This window comes from Pelodiscus sinensis, chromosome 1 (assembly GCF_052426305.1).
Source record: "Pelodiscus sinensis isolate ZL-2025 chromosome 1, ASM5242630v1, whole genome shotgun sequence".
Lineage (NCBI taxonomy): Eukaryota > Metazoa > Chordata > Testudines > Trionychidae > Pelodiscus > Pelodiscus sinensis.
The window spans coordinates 198,223,041-198,242,636 of record NC_143052.1 but is presented as its reverse complement, the minus strand read 5'-3'; the positions used below and the strand labels follow the sequence as shown (position 1 = coordinate 198,242,636).

Below are 19,596 nucleotides of genomic sequence, written 5' to 3'. Positions count from 1 at the left end.
GCACATCCCTGAGTGGGTATAAATCTCCATTTTTACAGCTGGGCAAACTGAGGCAGATGTCCAGGCTCCCAGTCCTGTATCTAATTGGGTTGTCCTTCCTGCTTTGCTGAAAAAAGGATGCAACTGCAAGAGTGGACAATCTTTCTCTATTGAAAAGAGGTTAAAATTTGCCCTGAAGGAACAAAGACCTGGGCAACTTTCAGCACCTGAACAGTACATGACAATGCCTAACTTCTGCCACTCCTCTGGGCCAAAAAACAAAAACATTTTAAGAAGAGCTCTCCATCTAAGTGCAAGGACCTCTGTGTAGGACCAGGTTCTACATAATAATTCATTACCTTATGGTGTCCTCATGTACCTAGTAGTTTGGTTTTTTGTTGTTGTTTTTTTACTTTGTTAGAACTGTTTGATCAATTCAACTTTCTGTTCCTCTGTTTCTCTTTATACCCTGGTACATTAATATGCTTATGCTTTGGAAGACTGAAATATATGTGATTTCTAAGTCATCCATTTGAATAATGCAAAATCATTTAGAAAGGATGGGGTAGAAGGGAAGAAAAAAGGAGATTGCCTTAAAATGAAAAATATGTTTTAATAGAAGAATAAACACAATTTAGTGTGACAGATCAAATAACTCATTTCTTCTATTGGCTATTAAAAGCCTTAAAATATTAAAATATTTTGGTAGTCATTCTATCACAGTGATACACACAATAGCTATAAAGTGAACTACAAATCTGCTGTTGCAGCATGAAATTCATATTCAATGACATGTATACTATTTTACCCATTAACTAGAACGCAGTTTCAGTTCACTTAATGTACTGTGATTAAGCAAAGCATTTTGCAAGTAACCAAGAAATGGAAATATAAGGCTGATAATATCTGCCACAACCCACAAGTTTTTGCAAGTTTTATCGAAGCAGTCACGCTCTATCCCTTCACTTGGCAGCCTGCTGGCAACAACTTACCTGGGAGCCATGAAGCCCAGCCCAAGTATGAACGCCAGACCAGATGGCCAACTGGCATACTGGCCCTATCTAAGCTAGCAGCAGATAACAGAAAGCTGTCTGAACTGGGTTCTTTCTTTCTCTGAACTCTGTGCCTTCTACTTCTACTGTCCTGGCTTGATTTCCTAGCATTCTGACCCAGCTTGACTTCTAGTATCAGACTTGTGGTTCCTGACCTTCAGATTGTCTTTTACCTCTAATTCTTTGGTATCCTGATCTCGCCTGACTTTGCTTCCTCCCTTGTGGTTCAAACCTCCAGTTTGTCTCCTACCTCAGACCTCATAGTATCCCGACCCAGCTAGCTCCTGACTCATGACTGTGGACTCTGTCTCTGAATGTTTAGATCTGGCTGTGCATGACCAGGCTGTGACAATACCAAAGGAAAGGGAAGATCATAAACATCTGTCCTTCCAAATCCCTCAATTTTGGGAAATTTTATATCCCTGATGGCATTATAACAGCAGACTCATTTTTAGTAGATGAATTTAGTGAGTATCTGTGCACTTTCTTTAATTAAAACGAATACAAGTTTTATGCCAAAAACAACAAACAGGAACAGTTATTCAACAAACTCTGTGAGGCATCTGAAAACAGCATTTCGTTTGGCCTACCTGACAATGTAGTTACAATAGTAAGACAAAATATGAGTAATATTTCAAGTACAAAATGTCTCATTTGTGAACTCTTAACCCATGTATGTGAACATTTATTCTTTTACTTCCCACTGAATGTTGAAAACTGTAAAAACCTGTTTCTTCTCTATTAAGGCTGTTAAGTGAAATACCGCACATTCCGTTCTTTCAATTTTAGCTGTATTATTAGATATTGAGAAAAGTTACAAAACAAGAAGAAATGGGTAAAAACAGAATAATTTTAAAACAAAAAATTAAAAGTAAAAATGTAAATAATTTATCTAAGTTTATGAGCTTCATTGATGTTTTTAAGATTACCAAATAATTTCTTGGTCCCCATATATGTCACTAAAAGGAAATATAATATTGTCTATCCTTATGCATTATGTAATGCAGAAATCACTATCCCCTCAAATACCTAGTTAGGAGCTTTGTGGTAAACAGCTGCAGGAAGAATATTGATCAAAGTATCTATATTAATAATATCGAAAAATAAACATTAACCATTGCTACACAGAAAGTATCTCCCAACGGAGTTCTACCCATTCTATACCTTTTAGCACCAATTAACAATTTGTAAAAACACTTTAGTAACAGAGATAGACTTCTACATACCTGTTTATCAAATGCTACCCATGAAGGAGCATCACTTCCCACACCTCTAGGAAACACGCTATATTTAGGTTTCAGCTTTTGTCCATGCAGGGGTTCACCTCCTATTCCAGGTTTATCTTCTCCTACCAACATAGCAATTTTATTGCAGTAACCCCAATGCTGTGACTTATGGAATTTTTCTTTCCCTAGCTGTTAAACAAATCAGAAAAAAAAGAATAAGCCATTACTAAATAATCATAAAAAGATGCATCTAAATCCACATCTTAAAATTTCCCTCAAATTAATTTGAACATAAATGGAAATTCTAAAAATATATCACTAGAAGACAGCCAGTCAAGTGAACCAATCTGGCTGGTCAATTTTCAATGTCCCTCTAACAGATAGGGATATTTGTATTCTTGATAATCAACAGGTGTAGAAGCTCATATATGTGCCTGCACACTGTTATGGTATAAATGTAGGAGATCATGCTAGTAAGAAGATTTGCGGAAAGGAGGGATTGTGCTCATCTGTGGAACCAGCTCCATGTTGCATCCAACTGTTGGACAAAAATTAATCCACTGGTCTTCCCTTATCTTTTTGTGTGCAGTTGAACCTATGTCTGTAAAAGGATGAATCAATCTCTCCTTTCCATTATCTCCCTGCTTCTGGCAATAGGAATTCACACCCATAGGTTTAGTGAAAAAATAAAATGTTGTTTAAGATTGTAAGGAATGTATTCATGGTTAAGGATGCATAATGAAAGCAACTAAAGAAGTATTGCTTTGCAATAGGAATGTTAAATTTAGATTAATCAGTTAATCGAATAGTTGATGCAATTTGAATTGACTATTCGATTAGTCGATAAGGGCATCTCTGCCTTCGAAGTGTAGCAACAGTCCCAGGGCTGTTGCTACACTTCAAAGGCAAAAGTGCTGCGGGGAGCACAGGGCCAGTGGGGGATTCAATCAGGCTCCCCCCGGTGTTTCAAAGCAGCAACACCGAATGGAGCCCAGGATCAGCTGGGGACTATAAGTCCTCAGCTAACCCCGGGCTCCATGCAGTGCTGCTGTTTTGAAAAGCCACAGGGAGCCTGGCGTCAGGCCCTGGGCTCCACATGGCACTGCTACTGTGAAGCGCCCCCTGCTCCCCTCCCCACTCCCTGCCTTTTTCTGATAGAGGCAGCAAGGGGAGGGGGACAACTAGTCAATGAGTGTGTCAACTAGCCAATAAGCATTTGCTTATCAGATAGTCAACTAGTCGTTTACATCCCTACTTTGTAACACAGTGCATCTTATTCTGAAGCATCTGATGCTGGTTGCCTTCACAAACGGGACACTAGATCAGGTGGGCCTCCAGTCTGATCCAGTATGGCAGTTTCTGTGTAAAAGTTTGGTGTCGGCAGTTTCTACTTTAGTTCTCCATTTTTTTTCTGATGATGATCAACCACTCTCTTGTTCTGTTCCTCATTTTGTTACTTTATCTCCTCACCAAACTGAAAAAAGTGGTGGGAAGAATGCAGAACAGGAAAAAGCTTTCTAAATTGGAGTTCAAAGAGGAAATATATATAACAAATTTAAAATGGGACACTACAGGACAAAGTCGAATTAAGATACGCAACTTCAGACGTGTTAATTGCAAAGTAGTTTAACTAGACTTTTGATGTTATCCATACTGCAGGAAGTCGAAGAGAGCACGCTCTTCCTTCGACTTCCCTTACTCCTCATGGAATCAAGACTACTGGCATGGACCAGAATGACCCTCCCAGTTCAAATTAGCGTGTCTTCACTAGACCTGCTAATTTTGAACCCTGGAAGATCAACACCAGCAGCTTCAAACTTCTCTGTGGTGTAGATGTGCCCTAAGTGAGGAAAGCATTTTATCCAAGTAAAGGAAATGGCTCTCAAAGCCAGGTGTTATATATCTCAATCCTGACCTGAAATAGCCTTCGTAGTGTTCTGCGGTTTTTATTATTATTATTTTGTTTAATTGTGCCTTTAATTGTTAACTTAAGTGATCAAGATTTGCTTCCATAAGAATTCTTCCAGAAATGAAAACCAAATGACTCAATAATTAAATTCCATCAAGAACCTTCCATTGTCTGCTGCAAAATCTTCTAGGGTTTTATACAAAGAACACTTAAAAAGGTTATTCACATAATCAGTTAGTTAGCAAACTAACCTAGAAAGGTTCTGCAAACAATACACTTTTCAAATCATGTGGATGTGCCAGAAAGTTCCTTTAAGTAAGAAAGGAAGAAAAGAATAAAGTTCTCTCTATACATATAGTTTGCTGGTTGCTGTGTTTCAAGGTCTGAAAGTGAATATCTATGGTATGCATCGGGGCAACAACATCACTCTGGAAATAATGGGTGACCAGGAAACTGAGGGATGAGCAAAGCAAAGTTGCCACAATATCCACTAGAAATTTTTCTTCCAATGTCAGAGTTTATGGCTATAACAAAGAAGCCAAATTTAAACTGACCATTTTTTAGCGATGTACCATGCAAGACTTCCTGCAGACTGTCCAGTATGTTTGGGGATGTGTGGTATTGTTGAGGAGAATCACATGAACAGTGATGCGCTAGTTTTGGTGGCAATAAGTTGCAGAGAATGCATGAGGCAGCAATTGTGATGGTAACAAAAGCAACATTCGCATAGTTAAGGGTATTTCCAGGAAGCTGTTGAAGTCAGGGATGTATACATGGAATCTGAGCTGTTCTAAATATTAGCAGCACAAAAGACGAGACTTTCCCCCACCTTCTTCTAAGGTTGGCAAACTACTTTTCAGATTTTCTGAGAAGTCCTAGGCAGAACAGTTTGAGAAAAGGTGCATAGGATCTCAAACTTTTGGAACAAATAATCAATACATCAACAAAAGTCAGCTAAAAGCCAACATTCTCCCTGCCATCTCACTAATTTAAAGAGGCAGCAAGCCCATTGCAATCATCCCAGATATGTGATCTGCTGCACAGTAGGATGAAACGAACCTTGCTTGGTCTTGGTACTAAAGCACCCCATGACAGAACAGTAACAGGCACTCATGCTGCCACCAACATTTTAGGTTGGGGGGTTATTGATTTTTTGGGGGGAGGGGGCTGTTAGCCCCAGTTGAGGAAAGAACAGGGAATATGAATGATGGTTCTGCTACCTTGTATGAGTGGAGGCACATGGGACAGTGCTAACAACAAGATGACAGAGGAAGAGAGAGACAAGTGCCAGGTATTTGTCCCCATAGCACTTTCCTTTACCCATTCTGGACTCAAAACAGCTTCTGTATGTACTCTTTTTTTTCTGTAATTGAAAATACTGTACCTCTCATGAACTAAATTGGGACATACATTACAGAGATGATCCAGCAGATGTACCATAGTTGTCAGGCTTCACAAGTTTCTGTCTTAAACAACTTTCCTAAAGCACATGCCTATAACTTGTGTGTTGAAAATGCTGCCGTTCTACCTCAGAAGGTAGCCATGGATGGGCCTGAGTGGACCATGGCCCACCCACTTTATATCCAGGCTAACTCTCCACCAGCTTACTCAGAGTTGGTCCAGGAGCGGTGGGGAGCTGTGCTGTGGTACAGGGTTTACCCTGCTTTGCCCCAGTCAGAGCATGAGGGAGCACGACCAGGGCTTACGATGCTCCACCCCACTACTTTGGCAGGGAGCTGGGTCAGGTCTTAACCACCCCAGCCCTCCTGTCCCGCCTCCCTCCCCATTCTTGCCCAAAGTTGGGACTCATCCAACAGGGTTCATCTGGCTATGCCACAGTTCTACATGAAAATCATCCACTACATTAACAATACCAATGCTAGTTGTCCTTTGAGAATTCCTGCTCCTGAAGCTGTGCTTGCTTGTCCTGTAGCTATTGTCTTGTCCTACTACAGGTTGAATCTCCCTGGTCTGGCACCCCTGGGACCTGACTGGTCCTGAACCAGGGAATTTGCCGGACCAGGGGAGGTCAATGCCAGCCCCTCCACTCCCAGCTGCAGGCCTCTGGGGCACTGGCCCCTCCTCTCTGCAGCAGCACCAGGGCTCCACTGGGGCTCCCCTTTGCCCGCAAGGACTCCCCTCCACCAGCCAGCCAGCCAGCCTCTAGAGCTCCCCTCTGCTGCTATACCCTGGGTGTTAGGGCTACACTCCCAGCCCCTCGCCCCCCGCTGCCTACGTCTTCCCTTGTCCTGCAACACTCGTGAACCCAGCCCATTAATTTTTCCCAGCACGTGCTCCAGCCCAGGAGCACCTAACTGGGTCACCAATGATGCCGGACCAAGGGTGTTGTCAGACTAGGGAAGTCTGGATTAGAAAGGTTCAACTAAGACACACCGACTCTTAATTGATCCTTGCTTCATTGGCAGAATCAGGGAAACGGAACTGCAGAATATATTTTTTGTTTTTCAATAGAGCATGATTAGTGCCTTCCAAGAAAAAGCAGAAGGAGGGAGCAGGGAGAAGAGTTCTTTCCTTTTCCCTGTGCATATCTGTAAATTTTCCAAGCTTCTAATGCCTCCTGGTCTATTTCCATCAGAAACCATCCTACCTTCTGCAGGAAATGGAACCTCAAAACTGGCACTGTTGCTGTTATGTCTGCTGTTTTATTCAATGAAAAGGGGGCATTAGGATAGGACACTGCAAAATCTATTTCGGGTATTTATAAAGGTTTTTATAAGGATTGTTATATAATCTTTAAATCTAATTAACCAGGATGCTGAAGTGGTTAAATACTGGTCCCAAAGAAGTAGAATGGCATTGTAACAAAATAAGCCATTTCAAGTAGTAAAATTGTTTTCTGGGAAGCTTCCAAGTTGAAAGGAGGTGCTATTTACAGTAGGACAGGGACAGAGCCTTCTATCTACCCACTGCCAGCCACAGGGCAGCCGCTAAAATGGACATCTCAATCTATCGTGTACAGGCAGTCCCCGGGTTACGTACAAGATAGGGACTGTAGGTTTGTTCTTAAGTTGAATTTGTATGTAAGTTGGAACTGGTACATATTGTAGGGGAAACTCTAGCCAAACATTTCTCCAGAGCTCAGTTTTATTCTCCCACACCTCACTTCCCTCAGTCCTTTATTCTCAAGCTGAGGTGTCTGCTGAGAAAAGCCGCTCCGCGTCTCCCTGGTCTGCTGGGGGGAGGGGGGGTGCTAGCTTCGCGTCTCCCTGGTCTGCTGGGGGGAAGCAACTAGTGCGGGGTTGCCTCACCCCATTTGAAAGTAGGGATCTGATATAAGTCGGATCCATGTAACCCGGGGACTGCCTGTACAGTTGATATGGAAAGAGAAAACAAGAAGAGATGAAATTTGTTTGCATATATCTTAGCTAAGGAGAGACTGAATGCTGCTGGTGGATCAATTTTGACAAATAAAGAACCAAAAGGATACTAAGACATACACAAAGACATCATGAAATCACTTTATATTTAAGCAAAATCATCATCCCATTGAACTAGTTCAACCAGAACCTCAGAGAGACATCCCAGTTAGGAAAATTTCTTGATTAGGCATGTACAAATCAAATAAAATGGGTACTTTCACCCCTCCATCCACACCTTTTGCCCTTCATATAGGCACAGTAACTGGCATACGAGTAAGAGAACAGTGGCTATAGTAGCGGCGACAACATCAACAGGAAGTGTACTGATGGAATTAACAGCAGAAAAAAAAGCCAAGAACTAACAGAAGCTGCAATCACCAAGGCACTATTCCTTTCTGTGTTGTAGATGTTATTGCTGGGAGTAGATTTCTCCACAAAAGATTGGGCACTGTGCTCCTAGTAGTAACCAATGTGAGTTTCGGTTTTTCCAGTATAGTATATGAGAGCAGCAACCTCCACAAACATCCAGAACATCTGCTGATGCTGCTCTGCACCTGTTGTTCTCATGGTGAAGATAGAGAAGGTAAGGAAATTGTGGCAGGAATGGTCCAAATCTCTTTGTAAGTCACAATATGGTCTCACTGGACCTCTATTTTGTCACACTATGTGAATTCAAAATTAAGTTCGACAGCCAACACCTGAAGCAGTGGGTAGAACTGCCTCAGCAAAACTGAGCCTCACTATTACACTACAGCAGATGTCACCTTTCGAAGGCCACCTCAGAAGCTGTGAGAATGGTACAGTGGGGTTCTGTTGTGTTCTTCTATACTGTCTTATCTTAACTGTGACCTGATTTTTGAAAATGATGCTCATAATTAGATCTTGTATACTGTGTGTGCGCACACATGCATACGTTCATGTATAAGTATATACAATTTGGTGAGTTCTGACTACAGGCAGTCCCCGGGTTACGTACAAGATAGGGACTGTAGGTTTGTTCTTAAGTTGAATCTGTATGTAAGTCGGAACTGGCATCCAGATTCAGCCGCTGCTGAAACTGATCAGTTTCAACAGCGGCTGAATCTGGACGCCAGTTCTGACTTACATACAGATTCAACTTAAGAACCCCAGGCATCCCCAAGTCAGCTGCTGCTGAAACTGATCAGCGGCTGATTCCAGGAAGCCCAGGGCAGGGGCTTCCTGTAGTCAGCCACTGGTCAGTTTCAGCAGCGGCTGACTTGGGGATGCCTGGGACAGAGCAGCTGGGGTGCTGCTGGGTTGGTCCAGTAGCGCCGCCGCTCCTCGGCGCTACTGGACCAATCCAGCAGCACCCAAGCTGCTCTGCCCCAGGCGTCCTGATTCAGCCACTGCTGAATCTGACCAGCAGTGGCTGAATCAGGATGCCTGGGGCAGAAAAGCTGGGGTGCTGCCCGGTTGGTCCAGTAGCGCCCAGAGCGGCGCTACAGGACCAACTGGCAGCGCCCCAGCTGCTGTACCACAGGTGTCCGGAGCAAAGCCACGGAGCACGGGGGCAGCGGGACAGCCCAGACGCGCCGTGTCTGTCCTGCTGCCCTCGGGCTCCGTGGCTTTGCTCTGCTTTGCCCCCCCGTCCCCCTGGTCTGCAGACTAGGGGGATGGGGGGGGGCAAAGCAGAGCCAAGCCGCAGAGGACGCGGCCAGCTGACAGCTGTCAGCTGACCGCGCGCTCCGCGGCTTTGCCCCCCCCTCCCTCCCCCTGGTCTGCAGACCGGGGGGGGGGGGGCAAAGCAGAGCCAAGCCGCGGAGCGCGCTGCCAGCTGACAGCCCAGACGCGTTTGGGCTGTCAGCTGATCGCGCGCTCCGCGGCTTGGCTCTGCTTTGCCCACCCCCCGTCCCCCTGGTCTGCAGACCAGGGGATGGGGGGGGCAAAGCAGAGCAAAGCAGAGCCAAGCCGCGGAGCTTGTGGGCAGCGGACAGCCCTGTCCGCTGCCCACGTGTTCCGCCGCTTTGCTTCCTCTCCCTGGTCTGCTGGAGACCAGGGAGAGGAACGGCCCCGTTCGTAACTGCCCCGTTCGTAACTCGGGGACTGCCTGTATACGTAATATTATATACACACCCCATATATATGAAATCCTTATCTATACCTCTAAAATATGAAGCCAACTACTGTATGCAAGCTGCAATCAAGTAGAACCTTCATGGTTCTCAGAATTTGTTCAGAACTGAATAGCAGCAAGTGAGAGAATCCCTAGCAAAACACAGACCTCTACTGATTAAGCTAAAAGGAGTTCCTCTATTAAAAAGGAGGTATAGTGTACAATTGAGCAATTTGATTACTAAATAGATGAAAGAAGCCGCATGACTGAGTGGAATGTAGTTTAAATGTTCGCTTTAGCCTTTGAACCTAAACTAGGGATGTAAAATCCCATGTAATCAGTTTATCTGTTAAAACTTTATGATTAAGCTTAAATGGGATCCTGTGGGGGAAGAGGGCAGGAACAGTCCAGCCTGCAGCAGCCCCCCTGCCCATGGCGCAGTGGGCTGCTCTAGCCTGCCTGGGGCCACCACAAGACAGGGGCTGCTCCCCACGCTCGTGGTGCATTGGGCCTGGCCAGCCCAGGGCCCCTAGACCACCATATGAGCAGGGGGCTGCTCCAGCCCAGGCAGGCTGCCAGTTAACTGGCAAGCATCACACAGTTAACTCATTAACAGCTGACATCCCTAACTTGAACTTCATTTTGGCACACTCACTTCTAAGGATTTACCTACTGATATTCAAAAATATATTCAGCAGATTTATTGTTTAAATTTCCCCATCCTTTCTGGACAGAAAAAGTGATGGCGGCTTAAACTCTATTTGTTTTTATTTTAGAGCTCATGGTAAGAATCTTGTCTTTTCCCATATTTACAGCTATGAATACTTATATAAATAATGATGTTGTCAGCTCTGAATGATGTATTATTGTCCTTAACTTTGTTTATCCCTGAAGTGTCCTGCTTTTTATTTGAGATTTTTAAAAAATGGTATTTTTGTCTCCATTTTCCTTTATTATTTAAATAACCAATGTTCAAACTGTCCTAAAAATTACTGGTTAGTTTCTCAGTTCTTCCTTAATTGCTAAGTATGTTTATTTTTTACTTATGCCCTCAAAATTAGAAATTTTACAAATGTAACAAAATTTTGCTCAATAAATATGGAATAAGAAGGTGGCAAACTCCAGAATTTAAATTAAGTCTGCTTGTGACAACTAATGTGGAGCTCAATCCTGCTACCAAGTAATTCAATGAGAGTCTTTCCCTTGACTTCAATGGAAGCAGAAGAAAGAACCCTTATATTACCTTCCCTATATTGGAGATTTTTTGATACACAAGGGGAAAGTTGCCTCTCTCCTCTCAGATTTGCTACAAATGCTTTAAAGGCATGCTTTATATTTTTGTTGTAAGCAGTCTGAATAAAATTTTTCTTAGACAATGATAGCTTGCATTATTACAATATTCACAAACAGAAGCAGCATTAACAATTAACTAACATGACAATTAGTCTTCCTATCACTGACCCATAAGGGTAATCTGCTTGCTTCACATTTGTGTGTGGATGCATAGATAAGTGCAAGTCAAATATTATTGATACTGTGGACAATGTAGTATACCTCTTACAGGTGGGCCAAGACTAATATTTTAATCACATATATAATTCTCCACTGCAGAGAAGGCCGGAGCAGGTAAGTGTATTGGAAGCAAAGCCTCATATAAACAAAAAAAAACATATACCTAACAGTGGGCATTAGCCGCAGGTACAGCTGAAACATGGTTGACCTACAAGTACAGACAAGGACAAGCTACTTTTGATCTCATCTACACTTGCTACTAGACCATGTTCATAGTAACAGTTCATCAGATGCAAACACTATCAATGCCTGACATCAGCAGTTAACATTTTGAACAATCTTCTAAAAATCAGACCTACCCTCCTTTCTTTCATGGGACAAGCACACTCATTTTAAATGTATTGGTTTCTAGGAATGTGATAAGTATACCTGACAGTATGAAGCAATCACATCTTGAGTTCCATCAAGAGCTATACTTGTATACAGTATATTGAGCAAGCATATTAGCAGCATTATAGACCAACACTTCGGTTAGTCTATAAGGTGCCACAGGACTCATCACCGCTTTTGCAGATTCAGACTAACACGGCTACCCCTCTGATACTCGACATATTAGAAATGATCATGCTAGAGAAGGGTATGTTGTGAGGGAATACTTGGCAACAATTGGGGTCCATTAGAGTGCACTTGGGAAGTACATTGCATGAGAGCAACAACACCACTTGGCTCTTTCTTTCACAGCACTTTTCACCAGAGGAGCCAACTATAATTATCCTTATTTCCCCACATATGAGAAAACAAAGGCATCAGAGGCAGATTAGGTAGTATGCAAGGAAGATTCCTGGGGGAGCATATAATAGAAGAGAACTAGGGGTATGTCTACACTACCACCCTAGTTCGAACTAGGGTGGTTAATGTAGGCAACCGGAGTTGCAAATGAAGCCCGAGATTTGAATTTCCCGGGCTTCATTTGCATATTGCCACCATTTTTAAATGTCCGCTAGTTCGGACTCCGTGCCCGCGGCTACACGCGGCACGGACTAGGTAGTTCGGATTAGGCTTCCTATTCCGAACTACCGTTACTCCTCCTGGAACGACGTGTACCGGTAGTTCGGAATAGGAAGCCTAATCCGAACTACCTAGTTCGTGCCGCGTGTAGCCGCAGGCACAGAGTCCGAACTAGCGGACATTTAAAAATGGCGGCGCCTGGCAATATGCAAATGAAGCCCGGGAAATTCAAATCCCGGGCTTCATTCGCAACTCTGGTTGCCTACATTAACCACCCTAGTTCGAACTAGGGGGGTAGTGTAGACATACCCTAGGGGAAGCTGTGTGTGTTTGAGTAGGTGGGAGTGATTAAAAAGGATATCTGGGGGGGGGGGGGCTTGGATTTATGGGGTAGGTGCCAGGAGACAGGTGAAGGAGCTACAAGAATGTGTTTGAGGGTACCAGAAGGTAGAAGCAATGCAGATGGGGCTCTGGTGCAGACAGAGGAACTTGTGCTAGGTGCCAGGCATGCTGGAGAGCAGGAGTAGGGATTCTGTGAAGGGCAGGTGTGATGGGTAAAGAGCACAGAAGGAGCTACGTGGGGGCTGCTAGGTACAGGTGACGCGGCTGAGTGGGGGCTCTGGTGCAGGCATTGCTAAGTGCAAGGGGGCACAGGAGCAGGCGGTGCAGGAGAGGGGCTAGGCAGCGTGATGGGTGCAGGAAGGTTGCCGGTGGGGCTAGGCAGGGTGGCCGGGGGAAGAGCGTTGCAAGGGGGCAGCACTGTGGGGGGCAGTGGCGGCTAGAGGCAGCGAGGGGCGCGGTTGCTATGGGCAGGGGGGCGGGGCTGCCGCTGTCACTCACGCTGCGGTTGAAGGAGTTCCCGGGCAGGAGCGGTAGCGCCATCGCTCGTGCCGCTCTCGAGCCCGGCGCCGCCCCGGGGCTGGTGTTGCTGCCCGGACCCCGGCCGCTCGCGCCCCCTGCGCTGCCAGGCGGAGAGGGAACGTCCACGCGCTGTTTGGGGTTCTGTTGCCTAGCGACCTGCGTCTGACATCACAGGAGGCGGTCTCGTGGCCGCGATTGGTGGCCCGGCTGGGGAAGGCTCTGCTCTCGACTGCCCCCTGGAGGCTCGGGCCGGTCGCTTCACGTGCGCCTGCGGGAGACCCCGCCCGTGTGGAAGCAGACCCGGGGCTGGGCTGCGGTGCTTTCCCAGGGACTGGCCGGGCGCGGTGCGTGGCGGGTGGCGGGCGCTGCTCCTCCTGCTCCAGGTCCCGGATTCAGAGGCTCCGGGCGGCATTTCAGTCTGGCTTCCCCGCTCATGGGCGCTCGGTGTCCAGGCCTGGTGGCTGTGGAGAAAAGTGCCTCCACCCCCGGAAGGTGCAAAAACACGACCCGCAGCGGGCTGTTTCTGTTCGCTCTTGCATGGTGCCCAGCACCGACCATGGCGCGTAGCTCCGCGCGAATGTCACTTTCTGCTCCCCAGGCCCATTCCTTGCCCTTCCAGAATAACATGGCACTACGGAAATGCTGTCAACACGTTCAACTACGTTATCACTGCAATTAAAAAGAAAAACGCTCCTGATGATGTTTTACTCGGGTTCCCACCGTAAATAGTGGTGAGCAGAGTTGTGAGCACAAACCAAAGCTAACAGTGTCCAATGGGAGGTTTAAGCTTTGAATAAGACACTATCTTCGGGGCTTTTTGGATGCCCTTCCAAAACATAGTCCAGAAAAGCAGCAGCTAAATGGCTTGTCTGTCCTTGTGTTTCACATATGAATGGTCAATAACTTTCCTCAAAACCATTTTTCACAAAAAATTGGATTTTTTTTTACTTTTTTCAGATTTCAATTTGTAATTAAATAAAAGAAAACCTGAACAGTCCAAAATGAAACGGATCCTATTTTTTGTCCAATAGCTGACATCTTTTCGCCAAAAAAAATGCTTTTATTCTAACATGCCCCCACAGTGCCTCAAAGGCAGTGTAGTTCAGTTGTTTCATATCCTTATTCTACATAGCCCTGACCTGACTCCTCAGCCAGATTTCAGTTCCTTTGATGCACCACAATCATAAAATTCCTATAATGCAGTGTCTCTTCACTAGGAGAGAAGAAGACTGTGATGCATCACAGGCCATATTGTCTGATTAGGGAGCCCAGCCTAAAGAGAAAAATGGAAACATGAGGCACCCAAGTAACTCAAACCTTTTTGCAGAAAAATTGAAATTTTCCCTGGGGAAAATAACCTGTTTTCTCACCAGCTCCTGTTTCAAAGAAGTTTTTCAAAGAGTTGTGCAAATTTTAAAAAGGTCGCTCGCTGTGTGTATGTAGCGCTTGCAATATTCAAATGCCTAACCACTTTCTATGCTGACTAAAGTTCTAAAGACATCCATGAGATACATATATCTTCTATATCCATTTCAATAAATACCTTTTATTTATCTGTATACAGTGAGCCCTCGCTACTTCGCGGTTCGACCATCGCGGATTCACGACTTCGCGGACTTTTTTCATTACATTATGTATATACGTGAATCCGCGATGGTCGAACCGCGAAGTAGCGAGGGCTCGCTGTATACATGTTAAATATACATGTCCCTACTTCGCGGATTTTCAACTATCGCGGTCGGGTTTGGAACCTATCTACCGCGATAAACGAGGGTTCACTGTAGTCCCTTAGGAAACACAGTGCATATTCAAGCAGCAAAACTTTAAATTCCAGTAGCTTTCATTTGAAACAGAGGGCTTGAAGGACACTGACACAAAGCATCTTGGAATGCTTACATTATACTAATATTCTTTTTGTGATTTATTTATAGAAGTTTCTTTACACTTCTGGACGTCCAACATCCTAAATCCTGTTTGAAAGCCCCTGTGAAACATAGGCTTAGAGAACTGGAATAAATTGCCTAGAAAGGTTATGGAATCTCCATCATTGGAGATATTTAAGGGCAGTTTGGATAGACATCTGTCAGTTAGGATCGGCACGATGCTTGGTCCTGCCATGAGAGCAGGGGACTGGACTTGATGATCTCTCGAGGTACCTTCCAGGCAGAGTGATTAAACACTGGAATAAAAAAAATTCTACTTTCAAATACATTACACTGTTAATTCATGGTGACAAATTATTTCTACTTTTTAAATTTCTGAGCAAAATAGAATTTTTTGTCCAGTCTTTTTTTTGCTGTTGTGACCTCACTACATAAGCTAAACAAAGAAAAAGATTAAATAGACTAGTGCTGTTTCATAACAACTGCTTATGGACATTTATATTAAGCTATAGGCTAATAACATGATATTGTTGCATTTGCAAAATACTTCTCAATACCTCAGTTTTCAACTCAGAAAGGGCTGAGAAAGTACTGCAAAATTTAATGTAAATTAGTTAGGGACAATTATAAAAAGGTGTGAAAATACAGAAGTGAGTGTGACTTTTCAATCAGCATGGACTCCTATCATTAAAGCCCTATCAGAGCCAAAACAAATAAGCAGAAATGTAAACTTTCAAAGACTCATAGAATACTAGAACTGGAAGGTAATTCGAGTGATCGTCAAGTCCAGTCCCCTGCCCTGATGGCAAGACCAAGCATTGTCTTGATCATCCCTGATAGATGTCGATCCAAACTGCCATTAAATATCTCCAGTGATGGAGATTCCACAACCTCCCTGGGTAATTTATTCCAGTGTTTAACCAGTGTTTAATTTATTCCCCTTTATTCGGCTCTGGTGAGGCCACATCTGGAGTATTGTGTCCAGTTCTGGGCCCCCCACTACAAAAAGGATGTGGACGCATTGGAGAGGGTCCAGGGGAGGGCAACCAAAATTATTAAGGGGCTGGAGCATATGACCTATGAGGAGAGGCTGAGGGATTTGGGTCAGTTTAGTCTGCAGAAGTGAAGAGTGAGGGGGGCTTGATAGCAGCCTTCAACTTCCTGAAGGGAGGTTCCAAAGAGGATGGAGAAAGGCTGTTCTCAGTAGTGACAGATGGCAGAACAAGGAGCAATGGTCTCAAGTTGTGATGGGAGATGCCCAGGTTGGATATTAGGAAAAACTATTTCACTAGGAGGGTAGTGAAGCACTGGAATGGGTTACCTAGGGAAGTAGTGAAGTCTCCATCCCTAGAGGTGTTTAAGTCTCGGCTTGACATAGCCCTGACTAGGTTGATTTAGTTGGGATTGGTCCTGCCGAGAGCAGGGGCCTGGACTTGATGACCTTCTAAGGTCTTTTCCAGCTCTATGATTCTATGATTCTGTGATTTCTTGAAATATGGTGCCTAAAACTGGAAACAACACACCAACTGAGGCCTAATCAGTGCAGAGTAGAGCAGGAGAATGACTTCTCGTGCCTTACTCACAACTCTCCTGTTAATACATCCCAGAATCATGTTTGCTTGTTTTACAACACTGTTGTCACACTGTTGACTCCTACTTAGTTGTGGTCCACTTTGATCCCTGCATTCCTTTCTGCAGTACTTCTTAGACAGTCACTTCCCATTCTGTGGCTACATCTACACAGCTTCCCTCTTCCGCAAAAGCCTATGCAAATGAAGCACGGATTAACATATTGCTGCACTTCATTTGCATCATTAATTAGGAGTCATTTTTGCGCAAAAAAGCGCGTCTACACAGCACTTTTTTTACGCAAAAACCCTCTCTTGCGCAAGAGCCATTCACCTGAAAATATTAGGAAGAATGGCTCTTGCGCAAGAGGGGGGTTTTGCATAAAAGGCGCTATGTAGATGGCGCCTTTTTGTGGAAAAACCTCTTATGCAAAAATGGCTCCTAATTAATTATGCAAATGATGTGTGGTAATATGCCAATCCGTGCTTCATTTGCATAGGCTTTTGCAGAAGAGGGAAGTGGTGTAGACTAGCCTATATGTGTGAAACTGATTATTCCTTCCTAAGTGGAGTACTTTGCATTTGTCTTTGTAAAACTTCATCATATTTACCTCAGACCATTTCTCCAGTTTGTCCAGATCATTTTGAATTATGACCCTATCCTCCGAGCTCGGTATCATCTGCAAACTTAATAATCTTACTCTCTATGCCATCATCTAAATTGTTGATAAGATATTGAACAGAATCAGTCCCAAAACAGACCCCTGCACAACTCTACTTGTTATGCCCTTCCAGCATAATTGTGAGCTGTTAACAACTACTCTCTGAGAATGGTTATCCAGCCAGTTATGCACCCACCTTATAGTAGTCCCATTTAGCTTGTATTTCCCTAGTTTATTGATAAAAAGATCATACAAGACCGTATCAAATGCTTTATTAAAGTCTAGGTATACCATATCTACCACTTCTCCCTTATCCACAAGGCTTGATATCCTATCAAAGAAAGTTATCGGATTGGGTTGACATTATTTGTTCTTTACAAATCCATCCCGACTGTTACCGATCATCATATTTTCTTCCAGATGTTTGCAGATTAATTCCTTAATTATTTGCTCCATTATCTTCTCTGGAACAGAAGTGAAACTGACTATTCTGTAGTTTCCTGGATTGTTCTTGTTTCCCTTTTTTATAGATGAGCACTATATTTGCTCTTTTCCAGTCTTCTGGAATCTCTCCCAACTTCCATGACTTTTCAAAGATGATAGCTAAAGGCTCAGATACCTCCTCTATCTGCTCCTTGAGTATTCTAGGATGCATTTCTTCAGGCCCTGGTGACTTGCAGGCATCTAACTTTTCTAGGTGATTTATTGACTTGTTCTTTTTTTATTTTACCTTCTAAAACTACCCCATTTCCACTAGCATTCACTATGTTAGGCATCCTATCACCATCGATCTTCACCAAAAACAAAACAAAGATGTCATTAAGCATCTCTGCCATTTCTAAGTTTCCTGTTATTGTTTCTCCCTCTTCACTGAGCAATAGGCCTACCCTGTCCTTAATCTTCCTTTTGCTTCTAATGTATTTGTAGAATGTCTTCTTGTTACCCTTTATGTCTCTAGCTAGATTGAGCTCATTTTGTGCCTTCACCTTTGTAATCTTGCCCCTGCATACTTGAGTTGTTTGCTTATATTCATTCTTTGTAATTTGACCTAGTTTCTACCTTTTATACTACTCCTTTTTATTTTTAGATCATGTAAGAACTCCTTGTTAAGCCAAAATGGTCTCTTACCATATTTTCTATCTTTCCTACACAGTGGAATAGTTTGCTTTTGGGTCCATAATGATTCCCTCCTATATACTTTATTTTTGAAATAATGTCTTTAGAATCTCAAATCATCAGATTGTAAATATATTTTGAAATTGAACAAAAACCAGTTTTCTCTCTGTAGCTGGAGGAATGTGTGCTTTCATCTGTCATTAGCAACAAGAGATGGTTTTATACTATTATCAGCATACCACTAAAAATCATAAGTAAATTCCAAGTGTGGTTTTGAAAGCCATACTTAGCACAATTAACACTCTGCAAAAACATGTTATTCACTGCAGGCCATATGCTTTTCTTCCTCTGTAAAAATGCACAGAATGGAAACATAGCCTTTGAAGTTGCAGGACTTTCAAAAAGCTGTCACCCTACTGACTTTTGGACAGAACAAGAAGAGTATGTAGTTTAGGGATGTGAATGTGTATCTGAGTACATAGTTAACCAATAAGCCTGAGCTCATTGCTTAACACTCATGGTTACATACACCACCACCACCCACCACTCCTGTGCTACAGAGGCAGAAGTGGGAAGAGGGACAAGAGGAGAGGCAGGAGCCAGCTGGATGGAGGACTTTCTCGTAGGAGACTCCACATGTTGAATTGCATTTATGGCTGGTTGGAACCTGTTCCAGCAGGGCATCAGGTCAGAAGTTACCTTCTGGCCAGGGCAGCCAGCAGAGCATCCTGGGAAGGGCTGGAGGCCCCCTATTTCGAAATAAGTGTCTATACAGTGCTTATTTCAAAATAGCAATTTCGAAATTAGCACTATTCCTCATGGAATGAGGTTTACCAATTTCGAAATAAGCCCTCCGCTATTTCAAATAAATTTCGAAATAATGGAATGGCAGTGTACACACTAGGAAAGTTATTTTGAAATAACTCTTGTTATTTTGAAATAACTTTGCTGTGTGGACATACTCTAAGAGCATGTCTACACAGAAGGGCAAATGTTGAATTAAGCTACACAACTTCAGCTAGGTAAATTGCATCACTGAAGTCAAAATAGCGTAATTTGGCTTTTGACACTGTCTGCACAGCAGGAAGTCGAAGGAAGAGCACTCTTCCTCTGACTTAGAATCATAGAATCATAGAACCATAGAGCTGGAAAAGACCACATCAAGTCCAGCCCCCTGCTCTTGGCAGGACCAATCCCAATTAAATCAACCCAGCCAGGGCTTTTCTCAAGCTGAGACTTAAACACCTCTAGGGATGGAGACTCCACTACTTCCCTAGGTAACCCATTCCAGTGCTTCACTACCCTCTTGAGCTATGTCTAGACTGCAAGCCTCTTTCGAAAGAGCCTCTTTTGAAAGAGAGCGTCT

General features: G+C 43.7%; 1 protein-coding gene across 1 annotated transcript in view; it reads right to left on the bottom strand.

The window, feature by feature from the left end:
* Window positions 1-13,153, bottom strand: part of EFHC2 (EF-hand domain containing 2) — an 82,085-nt gene extending 68,932 nt beyond the window's left edge. Inside the window, exons 1-2 of the mRNA XM_006137936.5 lie at window positions 12,981-13,153; window positions 2,258-2,446 (exon numbers count right to left, since the gene is read on the bottom strand). Of these exons, the coding sequence (XP_006137998.3) occupies window positions 2,258-2,446; window positions 12,981-13,022 (231 nt within the window). The 5' untranslated portion in view covers window positions 13,023-13,153. The remainder of the gene's footprint in view (window positions 1-2,257; window positions 2,447-12,980) is intronic.
* Window positions 13,154-19,596: the final 6,443 nt, after the last annotated feature.